The sequence below is a fragment of the Xiphophorus couchianus genome, chromosome 11 (genome assembly GCF_001444195.1).
Source record: "Xiphophorus couchianus chromosome 11, X_couchianus-1.0, whole genome shotgun sequence".
NCBI classification, from domain to species: Eukaryota; Metazoa; Chordata; class Actinopteri; order Cyprinodontiformes; family Poeciliidae; genus Xiphophorus; species Xiphophorus couchianus.
Window position 1 is genome coordinate 24,302,478 of NC_040238.1, and position 14,177 is coordinate 24,316,654.

The 14,177-nt window shown below is 39.9% G+C and overlaps 2 protein-coding genes across 5 annotated transcripts; both read right to left on the reverse strand.

Annotated features, from left to right (window-relative positions):
- Window positions 1–2,647: 2,647 nt before the first annotated feature.
- Window positions 2,648–10,660, reverse strand: ggnbp2 (gametogenetin binding protein 2). Of its 3 annotated transcripts, none has more exons than XM_028031730.1 (13): window positions 10,509–10,660; window positions 9,579–9,699; window positions 9,059–9,139; window positions 8,121–8,374; window positions 6,793–6,891; window positions 6,436–6,549; window positions 6,119–6,328; window positions 4,889–5,063; window positions 4,623–4,811; window positions 4,244–4,535; window positions 3,996–4,141; window positions 3,696–3,908; window positions 2,648–3,410 (listed from the first exon to the last, which is right to left on the reverse strand). In XM_028031730.1, the coding sequence occupies exons 2-13, from the start codon at window positions 9,669–9,671 to the stop codon at window positions 3,207–3,209; spliced, it is 2,070 nt and encodes a 689-aa protein (XP_027887531.1). In that variant the 5' UTR covers window positions 9,672–9,699; window positions 10,509–10,660; the 3' UTR covers window positions 2,648–3,206. The 3 variants fall into 3 exon arrangements, with proteins under 3 accessions (XP_027887531.1, XP_027887529.1, XP_027887530.1); XM_028031728.1 differs by having other exon boundaries at window positions 4,238–4,535; XM_028031729.1 differs by lacking the exon at window positions 10,509–10,660 and adding an exon at window positions 10,095–10,386 and having other exon boundaries at window positions 4,238–4,535.
- A 1,127-nt stretch (window positions 10,661–11,787) lies between these two features.
- Window positions 11,788–14,171, reverse strand: pigw (phosphatidylinositol glycan anchor biosynthesis, class W). 2 transcript variants are annotated; one of them, XM_028032524.1, is made up of 2 exons: window positions 14,060–14,171; window positions 11,788–13,561 (listed from the first exon to the last, which is right to left on the reverse strand). In XM_028032524.1, the coding sequence occupies exon 2, from the start codon at window positions 13,556–13,558 to the stop codon at window positions 12,065–12,067; it is 1,494 nt and encodes a 497-aa protein (XP_027888325.1). In that variant the 5' UTR covers window positions 13,559–13,561; window positions 14,060–14,171; the 3' UTR covers window positions 11,788–12,064. The 2 variants fall into 2 exon arrangements, with proteins under 2 accessions (XP_027888325.1, XP_027888324.1); XM_028032523.1 differs by having other exon boundaries at window positions 14,021–14,142.
- Between the last annotated feature and the right edge of the window lie 6 nt (window positions 14,172–14,177).

Below are 14,177 nucleotides of genomic sequence, written 5' to 3' on the forward strand. Positions count from 1 at the left end.
AGATTATAACTCTATTAACACAACATTGTTATTAAGTCATATTAAGTTGCTTTTTATATTAACAGCATTTCATATTTTTACAATTTATAGACAACTACTACTCAGTGGTGGTTGTCATTGTGTCTTGTCTCTATGCTGTAACTGCAAAGTAATTTCCCTGCTGGGATGAATAAAGTACTTCTATTCTATTCTATTCTATTCTATTCTATTCTATTCTATTCTTTTCTATAAATAAAAAAAGATTACTATTTGCATTATTATAGCATACTTGCCAATTCCTTTAAATCTTAAAATAAAAATAAAAAATCAATCTTTTATTTCATGTGTACTTAATCTATTACAGAGAAGAAGAGGCGCAACTGGGTCATTCATCCTTAACATCATGGCTTAGAATACTTTTTTCAAAATAGTCCTGCTTGTCAAAACCAAAGTAAGAATATTTAATGAATATAAAACTTTCTGATTACTAGTTTCTCCCACCCAAAATCCTAACATTTCTACTAAAATGAAATGTAATTAAAAAATAATAAAAAAAAAGCCCAGTCTGCTTAAATCCAGTGCACAGTGAGGAAGCGCCAGGTACTAACATCAGTACAGACTGTCCAGGAATGTGAGCTACTGTTCACATTCCTGGACAGTCAGTTTTATTTCTTTAACCGAAAATTAAACGTTCAAAGACGTGGGAGTGGAATAGGCTGACAAACTAACCATATGCTTTATTAGGTATTAATCTAACACTGGTCTCTGCTGACATGATGGTCTATGAAGTTCACACTTGACTCAGAAATGCATTACAGCCAAAGAACATTTCATGCAATAGAAACTTTCTGAAGTTTACTCACAAACAGTGAGCTGGAGCATAGATTCATAAATTGGTCTATGCAGCTTGCTGAGATATTAATAAGTTACTTTATTTACCAAGTTGTTCCCTGTAGGCGTGGAGCTCTCCAACAGAGGGACGTTTGGCACTGATAGTTATAAATGTATTACATTTTTTCTGTCATTTTAATCTGAAACTGGATTTGTCAGATCACTAATTCTGTTTATCCCTCTCTTAATGCATTTATAAAGAGGAGATCCACAATGCTGCCAATATGTTTTTAACTTTAATCCATACAGCTGTTTTGACAGAATTAGTAAAAGGCTAAAATGTATGAATAAAGTCCTGAAGGGGATTCATGTGAGCATAGATTTTTTTCGGAGCATTCTGTTAGGCACAAGTTTCAAACTTCTGTCCTCAAGGTTTGGTGTTCTGCAACCTCTCAATGCATCCTTGTCTGAACACACCTAAAGGGGCAGTATTATGTAAAATCGACATTTTGAGATTTACATCATGTTATTCCATCATCAAAAAACATATCTGGAATGTTGCTTTGATTCTTTCACAGTTTGAGAAATGCTTTAATCTCCCATGGCAACCATTCAACTGTGCAAAACGCCTGGTTGGACCTAGCTCCGCCTTCGAGGCGCAGCTCCTCCCTCATTCAGTTCCTTCAGACTAGCGGCCGCAATTAGCAAACACCGGTTGGAATTGCACATCTACTGAGCTCATTATATGAGCTACTTCTCTGTCTAACGCTGATAAAAATGTTGCTAAAAGGTTAATAGGCGAGTGATGTCATGATGACTTCCTGAGTTTCAGAAAAAGCAGGTGTTTTTAAAGAGACAGAGGACCAATTTGAAGAAGTTACATTTATTTTAAGTCATATTAGATCTATACAGTCTTTTTATAACAACTGAAGTTGGCACTGTGTGCCTGGAAAATACACAATACCGCCCCTTTAAAAACAAGTTATTGAATTGCCCTTCCTGAATGAAATCAAGTTCTACAGAGTCCTGCTAATGACCAAAGTATTTCATTCAGGTTTGTTGAAGCAGACTCACAGCCAAAGGTTGGAAGACAAGAGCCTTCAAGTACTGGAGCTTCAGATTTCTGCAATATGGGACATCCCAACTAAGCCACTGTGTAAAATTTGAAGACTGATCGATAAAATAAAATAGGAACTTTGACTTTTCTGTACTTGAAATGAACAACTCCAAAAGGAGTACTAACCAACAGGATATAGTGTACAGTTAAAACAAGTTTCACAAAGCTCACGTCTTAGATTAGACCAATAGGAAACAGTCAGCTGATGTGAAACCTGCTGTGTCTGAGGCAAAACAGAGAAAAGCAGAGTAACTGGAAAGTAACCCAATCGTCCTGGGCTGGAACACCTGCTTACAGGTGCCAGAAAATGGTCGACTCCACGCCACACAGATTTGAAGCAGCCCTCAAACATCATTTGTTTAAAAAAAGCTTTAATTCACTCATTTACAGGAAAACGAAATTTTCCCCAAGTATTTTATGTTTCAGTTCATTTTAAAAATACTTTATTGATACCAAAGGGAAGCTAAATGTTGCTGTAGCTCATTATTCAAGGTTTTTCAGAGAGTCGTAGAAGCTGATTGTTGTCTTTCCAGTTGGAGTTTATACAATAAATGGGTTTGTAGAGAAATTTGGTAGAATTTTGGACACAACTGTACTTAAAAAAAATAGAAAATCATGTTTTTGGTTATAAAAATGGGTTTGCAAAACTGCATATAAGTTTTATATATTGTGAAGAAAAATTCATATTTAGAGGGGAGGAAAAAAAAAACACATTTATAATCCATATTAATAAATACTCTTTATTTAGTAAATTTTCCTTAACATTGCGCTCTTAACACACCCCAAATTTATTACAAATGGATGTTTATTCTCTGTAAAATTTTTATATTTATACTTCTGTACACATTTCATGGTGCAACCTGTAAGCGCTACACTGAAGTGTCACCATAAAGAAGAGAGAGAGAGAGAAAAAAATGGAAACAAAAATAAAAACAAGACGACTAAAATTCTTCCCTAATATCACAGCTTGCAAAACTTGATTTCTTATTCCACTGTGCTCTAACCCTGAAACCCTACACATGACCAACAATAAATAGCTAGGTTTGATCAAAGAGAACAACAAACATGTATGAATGTGGCAAATAGAGATGAACAACTGCATCAGTGTACAAGTGCAAAAGAATCAAAGATGTCAAGGAGAAAGAAAATTAATAACTCACGTTGATTTTAAAGAAATGACCCAACAAGACACAGAAGGATACATCTGAAATGTATCTTTTTATAACAACCTTGCAGCAGTGGTCACGAGTGCTTTTAAATTTTCCAAGGGATTATGATGTTACTTGACGCTGGTTGTGGCGAACCACTTTCCACAGACTCGCTTGCTCCGCTCAGTGGCACGGCAGTAGTTGGTGAATTTCTCCTTGAGGAGCTGTCGGTACTGGTGGCGGTTGCTGTAGAAGGACTGGTTCTGTTCCAGAAATGCCTGGATTTCGTCCTCCGTCAGACCGCTCTCTTCATCGGAAGTTACCTCGGAATCGTCCTGATCGAGGAAAAAAAAAAGAAAGGAAAGATGGTAATGTATGATATAAATCTTATGGAGTATTAGAGCCACGCCAAAAAAGATAAAGTCCGAATATTACGACTTCTTTCATATAATATGTCTTTATTCTTGTAATTGTATTTTTTTATTTATATGGCCCTAATAATCCTGTTGTGCAATCTGAATAGTAGATTCATAACTAGTTCTTCTGATGTTAAGTATAAAGTTAACTACTACTTTTCTACTGATGATGATCAGAACAGGGCAAAATAATAATAATCTTACCAGGAGTTCCACCAAACTTAAATTTGCCTTTGTAGGCCTCATGTGAAGGCTGAGGTTGCTTTGATGGACTGCCCATGGCGACCGTAGAGAAATGTTAGCGAGCTTGTCACCACATAAGGAGGAAAAAATGTCTTTGGTTCGACAAGTGTTTGCTGATGTCAGATTGTGGCCTGTGGCGTTCCCGTCCGACGTACAACCTTCGGTTTTTGGCTCCTGAGGGAACATTAGAGTTTTACCTTGAACATGTGGCTGAATACTCTGCATTCAACAAAATGGCATGTCCTCAGTTTGTCGCCTCACCTGATCATTGCAGCTCTTGCCCTTTTTCTTCTTCTTTTTACTCTTGCACTGACTGTTTTCCTCAGAGTGCGGCCAGCAGTCCACACAGCTGTCTGTCCCGTCCTCCTCTTTGTCTTCGACACAGTGGTGGACGTTTGGGTAATCCCCTTCAGAGGATAAGTAAGAGCAGACTGTGAGATCAGAGGGACAACATTTCGCATACAGGGTAAAATATCTGTGATGAATATCTGTGTGTGTTTAACCTGGACCTGCTTCGTGGTTGCACATGCCCTCAGAGCAGGCGACGTCGGAGCCTTCTCGTGATCCCATCTCGCTGCCCTCCATACTTGACGAGTAGCCGCAGTCGCTGCCATTACTGTTGTGGGACAAATCTGAGGACAATGTTGTGTCCCGAATGATTATACCTCGCTTGGTGTTATCTGAGCAGTTACAGGAGGCGTTTCTGGTGGTGGTCACTGTCTCTTCACACCCAGCCTCTTCCTCTTCTTCATCGTGGCTACCACAGGCCTTACAGCTGCCCTCAACTGAATCAAAGGAACCCTGTGACACCAAAACAAAAACATTGAAATGCAGAACTGTCGGTTTATATTAAAGCCCATCAGCGCTGTGTGAACTCAGAATTTTCACCTCATCCAGGATTTTCTCCTTGTTCTCTGCCTCCTGTTCAGACATATCAAAACCACACTTGTTTTTGCGTCGGTTTTTCCGTTTCTGTCTCTTCTTCTCCAGTTTCAGTTCTTTGGCTCTCTCCTCTTCTGACAGTTCCTCCACAAACTGCTCGAGCCGACTGATGCCCTGCATCTTCTCCACTGCCATCTGGAGGTCAGAAAAACACTCGGTTAAACGCAGAGCGGCAAAACTGTGCGGCGTCCTCAGAAGTGAGTGAGGAATACCTCAAAGCTTTTCCGTAGTGCATCGATACCCAGATGGAACAATATCTGCCACGTCTGTTCCTCAGCTCGTAGTTTCTGCCAGAGTCTGTGCAGCCGCTCGTAGAGATGAATGCCCAGACAGGTCAGAACTTCCTCTTGTGCAATATCAATCGTTTTCGCGTGTCTCTCTCTGCGCCTTGGGGGGGGGACACAGCACAAGCCAAAACAATATATATTAGCTAATTTCCTGAAACTCCTGAATACTTTAGTCCTGACAGGATTAAAGTATATCACACCTTTTATTTACTCATAATTAGGGGTGTAAACAAATAATCCATCAATTTCCAATTAATGCTGCATTAGTCTAAAATTAGTTCCAATTGATTAACTAATACTGTCCACTTAGACCTTCTTTTATTGTTGTAGTTTGGCCGCCACCCAGGAGAGGGCGTCGCTGGTCATCCTTAAGTGGAGCCAGTTGATACAAAACCAAAGATAAGTTGGTTGCATAAAAAATCCAATAAAAAAACAAAAGAAGAAGAAGAAGAAAATCAAAGATGGCGGAGCCATATCGGAACGAGAAAGGAGAAGCGGTCCAAACAAAATCTCAACCAAAAGTTATTGATGTGCTACGAAGGCAAGGATTTGAAGACAGAAGCGGAGAGAAAAATGCAGAAAAATTGTAACATGATGGCAAAAAGAAAGGTTGATTTTTAAGGCTGCCGTGAGTTAACACACTTCAAAGCGTTCCTTGAAGAACAACTACAGATGGTGCTTCTGTGGGAACATCTCTGCATTCATAGAAAATTAAGTCTTTCACACATTTTATACTTTTCATCTTTTATTTTTCTATCTAGCAACCTAAGAGCTACCTGTTTTGTTATATTTTATATATTTAAGGTTGATAACGTGTGAGAACCACAATTTTCAGTTTTTTCAGCCAGTATTTAATACAGCTGGCACAAAATAATGATAAAATTGTATGATTTTTAAATGATTTTAATTTAGATTATTATGAGAAATGTTGCCGTCTACATAAAGGAAAGAAGGCTGGAGCTCTTGATACAAGAGAAACTCAAGGTTTTAAAAAAAATGGCCACCTAATGATTAATGATTAATTTGATCGACAAATTAATCATTTGTCAATCAATAAGATTATCCAACTTTAGATTGACTCATAAATCGATAACTTGCATCCGCCAATCATACTGCATTCACCAAACGACAAACGCGAGCAGAACTCCAACTTACTCGTAGCCTCCTGAGAACTCAGGCTCTGCCCTGCCGAGTAAGTGAGCGATGAAGTCGGTTTCGCAGCACACGTGGATGTGCCGCTCATGGGGGCAACAACAGAGACCCTCGTACAGAGCGGCGCAGTATCCCTTCTCCTCACTGGAGTCCACCTCTCCAACCAGGATGTTGTATGCTCTGATCACTTTATTCTTACAGTCTGTGCAAAACCTGTTGGAAGTCGAAAGCCAGTTGGTTTCTCTTCAATCACAAAACCACCGTTTTATGGCGGACGATTAAGTATTTGGTGAGTAAATGGTCTGGTAATGACGGAGTACCTGTGTTTCCGCAAGTACGTCTCCAGCGTCTCAAGTAGACAGGCACTGTCGATGAGGACCACCTCGTCCCTGCATTCTTGAGACATCAGCTCCCACACGTCCATCCAACTTCCCCTGCAGCATTTATAGCAGTGTTATAACATGTAATGCACAGCTCTGACAGCTACAAAGTAAAGTACACCCTCAGTATCCAAACCAAATATCTTAGCTGTTTGTTTTCCACTGAATTACCTATTTAAAATAATAAGAAAAACAACATTTTTGTAAATTGCTAGACATAATTACCGCATTCTTCATAAAAACAGAAGTGAGTAAAACTTCTAAAACCAAAAACGTGACAATAAGAAGATTACTTACCCCAGGGGTTTAGGTTTGTGAGTGTCTAAGGAGTGCAACTGGCAGCGCTTATTCTTTTTACTCTTTGGAATGGCGTCAATCATGTCATTTAACTTTGGCCTGCAAAAGAAAAAAAAAAGAGAGAAAATACAACCGTTATAGTAATAATTGAACTTTTTCTACATTCTTTCAATATATTTATGACTTCATTGACTTTCTATGCAAAGCAGAAACAAACTGGTACATAATTGTGAACCTGAAGTGAAAAAACATGGTTCTCTTTATTTAAATATGTGGTAAGCATTTGTACTCAGTACTTCCTAGAATCACCTCATGTTGCAATGACAAACGCATCTCCGTTGGAATGCGTTTTTACCAGCTTTCCGACATCTTGTCGTCTTACACTTTCCTTGAAAACTAGCTCAATGCATTCACCAATCAAAGCTTAATGAAAGAGTGGCAATCCACCGTCTCAAGGAGACTCCATGGTCAAGTCAAAGAAAGTTAATTGGTTTGATGAGACCAAGATGGAGCTTTTTGGCCATCAAGAAAGACGCCATGTTTGGGATATACCAAACTCTGCACATCACAACAAAAACACCATCCGCACTGAGAAACATGTTCAGCATCCAGCTCAAGCTACACAGAAATTGTTTGAAGACAACAAGGTTCTGGAGTGGCCTAGTCAAAGCCCAGACCTCTGTCTGATAGAGAATTTGTGGTAGGACCTGAAAAGAGCTGTTCCCAGCTGATCCCCAGGTAACCTGACAAACTTTGAACAGTTTTGCAACAAAGAATGGACAACTGCAGCGTCCAGATGTGAAGCCTGATATAGACTTACCCACATAGACTCCATGCAGCCACAGGTGCATTTGCTAAATACGGACTTGAATGGGGCGAATATTTATGCAATGACTTATGTTATGCTAAACATTTTTATTTGTTATTTTGTAGAAATTAGCTTTCACTATGGCATTCAAGGATTTTTACAAAAAATTTTTTTTTGCCAAAACAGCCAAATTTTGCTGCTCAGGATTGACTTATAGAGGTAATAAAAGGGTAAAACATCCAGGGGGGTGAAATAAGTTTTATAGACACTGTTCCTAAACACTTGTATCTGCAGCAAAAAGCAATTCTATAGTTCTTAAAAAAACAAAAACCAAACACTTAAGCAAGGCCCTGTAATATCAGACCTATGCTTTTTAAGTCTAAATATACATGTTTTCTAACAGTTATTAAAAAATAATCAATGTCATCACAATAAAAATAAAGGGGAGAACAGTGAACATTGTGTTTTCTGCTGTACTACAATCAATGTAAAAATAAAGAGAAAAGATTTTTCCTCTCACCCATGGATGTAGAACAGGGTATAAAGCTTCTTCATGTCTGCCAAACAAGCCTTGGTGACAGTGAGCATGCCTTTGGGTTTCACTGTGAGGGGCTCCAGCGCTGGGTTCCCCGTCTCCACTGAGTGAGAAAAGAGGCGCTCCACACTTCGTCTGCAGCCCACGCACGGCACCAGCTGGGATAGCGCGCTGTACACCTCGCTGGACGACACCATAAAGGCGATATTCAGGTCCTGCTGCTTCAGCTTGGAATAATACTATGGAAAAAATAAAATGATACCATGATCTATTTGTCCCCCACACTAAATCCTAGGGACGCAAAGATCCATTTTTCCTCACTTCCGATACCGATACTGATATCTAAGGTCTACTATCGGCCAATTCAATACAAAAAACCTGTCGCTGAATTAACTTTTCTTTTTTCTAAACATAGACATAAATGTACTGAATTGCAAATTGATAATTGTATGCAAGTGTTGTATGTAGTCTTACATACAATAGTTTCACAAACTTGGTCAAACACGGAAAAAACAACACAACTTTAATTTGTTCAGTCAGCGCAATTAGCAGGAAAACAGCCAATGTACAATAAATAATAAAGAAACTGACAAAAATAAAAAGCTGACTACCTTGATCAAACGTAAAAATAAACTGAAACAAACTTTCTTTCAAGTGGCTCAGACAGTGCAATTAGAAATTATAATTATAATGTAAAAATAAAACATGACATCACTCAAAGCACAGAATTAGACTTAATAGATCTGCCCATTGTCACCAATACCCGATCTAGAATTTTTAATAATCGGGACAGATACATATATTAGCATCAGTTGAGTGCATCTTTACTAAATACACACAAATAACATCCTTTAGGCTTAGATTTTTGTGTGTGCATGTCTGCCAGATTAGAAGAAATTCTGTGACACAGTGTGTGAAATTACCTCAGAAAATTGCTTCCAATGAGCAATGACTATGTCAGTGCCTTCGGCGTCCATGAAACTGTCAGGAAACTCCATCACCATCTGACAACCATTAAAACACAACAGATAATGACGCATCAGAAACTCCACGGTCACGATTCACTCATACTGACAGAGGCACAAGTAAATATTTGGTATTCAGATCAGCAGTTTAGTTTCAGACTGTTCGTACTCAGGGTACGGATGTGTCTTTGTGAAGAAAACAATCCGATCTTGGCTTTCCGACGTCAACATCTTTTCAAGCACTGCCTGACCATGTGTAAAAAAAAATTTTTTTTTAAAAAGAATAAAAAAGAAACCACAAAACTGAAACCAAACCCATTTATTTCAGAAAGTCAGGAAAAAATATTTATACATAGTTGTGTTGGGCAGAAACAATGCTGATTCAGCTCCATTTCTGCATGTACTTTACAGGGTGACTCATAAGGATCCATCTTCCTAATTGCTATTTTATGTGTTTTCTGTGATTATGAGGACCTACCGTGAGTGTGTCATTAATATACAGGGGAATCTGTCTCGCCAAAAACGGGTAATCCTCCTCGCCTTCCCTGCAAACTGCTACCAGGCGTGCCATGTCTTCTCTGCGCGGTAGATCAGCTCACCTGCAGGTCACACACACGTACAAAAGACAGAATGGTGCGCAGGGAATGAGACAGAATGACTACATCAAACCCTGAGCACAAGCTCCACCAGGCTAATGCTACCCTACCTGCTGCAGATCATTGGGGGCTGATATAATCTTGGAACTAAGAATTTGTCTTTGGGGTTCTTAATCACAAGAGTATGAATTAAAATATAAACAAAATCACCAAACGTTACAAACTACTGTTATAGCCACTCCTAAAGTAGCTAGCATGGTTATCTTGACCCAGATTTGCCCTGCTAAGCTAGCGAACAACCTGGCAAAAGAAAGCTCTGGGGAATTTCTAAGTTTTTAGCTTTACAAAATGTATTTCTAGCATTGTACAGCTTACAAAGCCGCGTTTGGAACGTTCACCTGCATCTGTTGCCTTTTAAACAATTACCTACTGATTTCCAAGTTAGCCTGCTAGCTAACTGCACTTCACAATACAACTTCCGAAATCAAATATGCCGTTCGGTTGAATTTGAGCGCACTGTTGTTTATCAAATGGTGTCCCTTCCGCGATCAAAGGTAGGTTGGAGTATTATTCCAGCTTGACTTCGCCCTGTCGGTGGTAGCAAACCTGGCTAACCTGCTTGTTAACATCGCTGCTCCACACGGCTAGCGTTAGCGAGCTAATCTAAGCTAATAGAAAGTTGGAACTATGAGTAGCTACTTAGCGACAACCGCGAGTTTCTTTAGAAATATGCCGACAATACTGACAACAGAATAGCGTCTTCGTAAAGAACAAATACGCATAGTTGAACTTTTTTAACAATTTCGACTTACCGTCGTCTGGAACTTATCTTGAAAATAAACAAGTGCGACAGTTAGTGAGCCTGGTGCGGTGGCGGAATCTTCATTACTGATTTCACCTTTGCCCCCCCACTCTTCCCATACACTTGTACGTAACATGAATGAAGTGGTACGCACTGCCTCCAGGGGGCGCAGGTGAGCAGAAAAACACCGGCCCGTTGATCAAAGAACAACTTCGATTTAATTTGTTGCCGAATTTTATTGCAAGATGTATTTTGACATTGTTGTGATTCATAGCCCTCTACTGTTTTTGCCAGTAAAAATATCATATACTAAGTGCAGTATTTAATTGTATATATCAAAAATGGCCAATAAAATGCTAATTATAAATCTATGAAAAAGCACAATTTTAACCTAAGATATTTTGTAGTTTTTCATAAACACATTCTCACCGGACATTTTCTACATTTCATCACATTACTACCAAAATCTTCAGTTTAAGTTTTCAGGGCATTTTTCTTCCGGCTTGTGGTGCAGACTAGTGGAAAATGTCAAAAATGGAAGGAAAATGATAGTTTCCAAAAATTTTTAGATAGAAAACATGATAAGTGTTAACCACTCTATATTTTGATACCCCTAAATAGAGTGTTACCAATGCCTTCCGAAGCCAGCTAATAAGCAAATAGACTCCACCTCAGGGGTCCCCAAACTTTCTCCTGTGAGGGCCACATAACTTGTCCCTTCTCTGATGGGGGGCCGGGGTCAGTTTGTAACAGAAAAAGTGTGACGATTGTAAGAGTGCTAAACATAAAAATGTATTGTTTTTCAGAAAGCACAATCAAATAACCTTTTCTGGATTCTTCAGAGAACAAAAGTCAGGAAATAACACTATTTATGAAATAAATAATAACCAAATAACACTGGGTTCTCCACATAAAAAAAAGGGTTAGGGTCAATTATATGCAAATAGTTACTAACTAGTAGTTAATAATAAATAAAGTTCATTACTAAGGAACATTTATTTTATTGCAAAAGTCCAACTTATCAAACAAAAATGCACATATATGAAAATACTCTGGTATCGTTCAGGGGGCCGGACCAAATGTGGAGGCGGGCCGCATCTGGCCCGCGGGCCGTAGTTTGGGGACCACTGCTCCACCTGAACAAAATTCATGTTCAGTATAAATACAGACATTTGTTAAAATATTAGTAAACAAACAGCTTTGCGGAGACCAAGGAACACACCAGACATGCAAATCAGTTTTGGAGATGTTTAAAGCTGGGTTAAGTATAAAAATATCCCAAACTTCAGTTATTGTTACATTTCAGGTTTATTTCGGTTCGTCCACAAAAGAATAACAGCTATTTTTCTCACGAGGCTTTATTTTTGCAAGTCCCCCAAATAAACAAACACAAAACATTTAAGACAATATCACCATAAACAAGCACAAATACAAAACTAACTCCATACAGACAACACTTTCTTCCATCTTCAATGTTTGCCATTGTTCTGAATTTCAGTGCGAGTAACTCGAGCTTCAAATAAACTATGAAAAACAAACCCAAGCAAAATGGTGCGCACACAAACATTACCAGAATTTCATTGTAATTTCACAGATGTGCAAAACATATATAACAAGACAGTTGACAAGCATGTATGACAGTAAAACACACACTGAAAATGAGCTGCTACAGTTGAACGTGTCCACGACAGAGTTGGTCGCTCCGGTCATGACGTTGGAGAGCAGAAAAAACAGAAGCTGATTCCTGCTGACGGCCTGGATGAGGCAGAGTCTCTCCACTTCAACTCTGCTTCTGGAAACCGGAGAATCCGTCTTCTTCTCCTGAATGTTCATGGACGACGGTAGGAAACGACAGGCGGACGCTCCTTTGGAGAACAGTATGACCATGTCGGCCAGACCTAGGCAAGACATGAAAAACAACGACTGAGCGACGCTCCAGATGACGAAGGGCAAATTCGCCGAGCGGCGAGAGACCGGCTCCACGAGTGTCTGACATGCGAACAAAGCGCCGTACGACAGCAAACTTCCTAGGGAGAGGGTGAAAAGCATCTTGAGGCAATCTTTGACTTGATGTCTTTGTTGCATCACGTAGAGTCCTATCTGAACTCCTGCTAGATAGATGGCAACATAGCCGGGTATGGAGAATATGCCCTCCTTGTTAGCGTGCACAAAATCCTTTCCTCTGTCTTTATTGTGCATCAGGAAGGTCTTTAGTTCGGATGTTTCCAGGGCGAACTGATAACACCCACTGATCAGAATGGCAAAGAGCCACGACAGTCCAGCTGGTAAAACAACCAAGAGAACAGAAGCTAGAACTCTGACGATGGCCAGCGTGAAGAAGAAGTTCCAGTGGATGCCATATTCCGTCACGTGCTCGTGATAGCCTGTCATTTTGATGCTCACCAGCCGCCCCACACCGAGAGCAAGCAGAGGCCAGACAGACAGGATCTGCTTTGCAACATGGCTCATCTTGGATCCCGTGACTTCCCTCCTCCGTGCCTCAGGACTGACAAGTGCATTTGCAAAAACAAACGCCCCGACTCCAAAGTCCATAACTCCTGTCCCGTAGGTCTCTGTCTTCGCATATCGCCTCGGAAAGACGCTGAAGTCAACAGCGAGGATGCTGATGGCTGTTTTCACGTTTACAAATACTCTGAAGAGAGTCACAAAGGGGACCTGGTGGAACTGAACGCTGCACTGAAGAAAGTTGCTGACAATCTTTTGTGGCTGCACAGCAGAGGATTGCAAGCTGGAACGATAGATGTAGCAGAGCACGCAAGCTAAAATAAAAGTTAGGCACACGATGACCTGCAGAAGAACATCACTGAGAATTGTGCATGATAATACGAGGGGAAGGACGAGCAGAGAAAAATCAAGGAGTAGATGGGAAATCAGTGGAAGTGGTAGCGGTAGAGTCCCTTTGGCCTGGTAGTAGAGGACTAAGATGAACGCTCGGTGGATCAGACAAACTGGAGCGAGAAACGATCCAAGAACCACCTCTCCCAAACTGGTCCCGTTGAGATTACTCACAAACGCCTCCTTTACTTCCTTTTGAGCCATAACCTGCAAACATTTAAACACAAGCAGTTTATATTACAGGACGCAAGGGGCAGTGTATCCAGAAAACATCCAGACTTTATTGAAACCGTCAAGGAACTGTCCTTTCATGATCTTTCACTACACATCCCTCAGAGAACCTTAGATATAGTCAGAAAGGGATCCTGAAATATTATAGAAATTGATGCAGCACATGAAACCACACAGTGTCGCCTGCTAAGATGATCAGTTCATATCTTAATTTGCTGATTTAGACTTCTCTGTACACAAACCTTAGCTTATTCGCTAAGAAACATACGCAAAGAGCAGTCAATGCGTAGGTTTTCACGTTTAAAATAGGCGCAAATAGTGCTCTGCTCCCTAAAGCAGCGTCCTACATGCAAGAGACAACAGTCAACAAAATTATTAGTTTCATGTTTTTTGGAAACGTCAGAAACAGCAAGGTGTCTATTGACCAGCACTTACCACGACTTCGTCTGTTAAAGACGGAAGCTGAATAAATACCTGTTTAACAGCATTATTATTTTTGCTGGCTGCGCAGAACCTGTTCAGTGATGGCACGTTCACTCACTTCCGTGTTCGCGACCCGTGATGCATTCAAGAACACTGAGTTTTCTGGCAC

What these genes read in the sequence shown, in the direction of transcription:
- ggnbp2 (XM_028031728.1), bottom strand. Translation starts at nt 9,671, where the DNA reads ATGGCACGCCTGGTAGCAGTTTGCAGGGAAGGCGAGGAGGATTACCCG. An exon ending in GAGTTCTCAGGAGGCTACGA is followed by an intron (nt 5,064 to 6,118) that starts GTAAGTTGGAGT and finishes CCCCCCCCCAAG; the next exon opens with GCGCAGAGAGAGACACGCGA. An exon ending in AGGAGAAAATCCTGGATGAG is followed by an intron (nt 4,536 to 4,622) that starts GTGAAAATTCTG and finishes TTGGTGTCACAG; the next exon opens with GGTTCCTTTGATTCAGTTGA.
- pigw (XM_028032524.1), bottom strand. Translation starts at nt 13,558, where the DNA reads ATGGCTCAAAAGGAAGTAAAGGAGGCGTTTGTGAGTAATCTCAACGGG.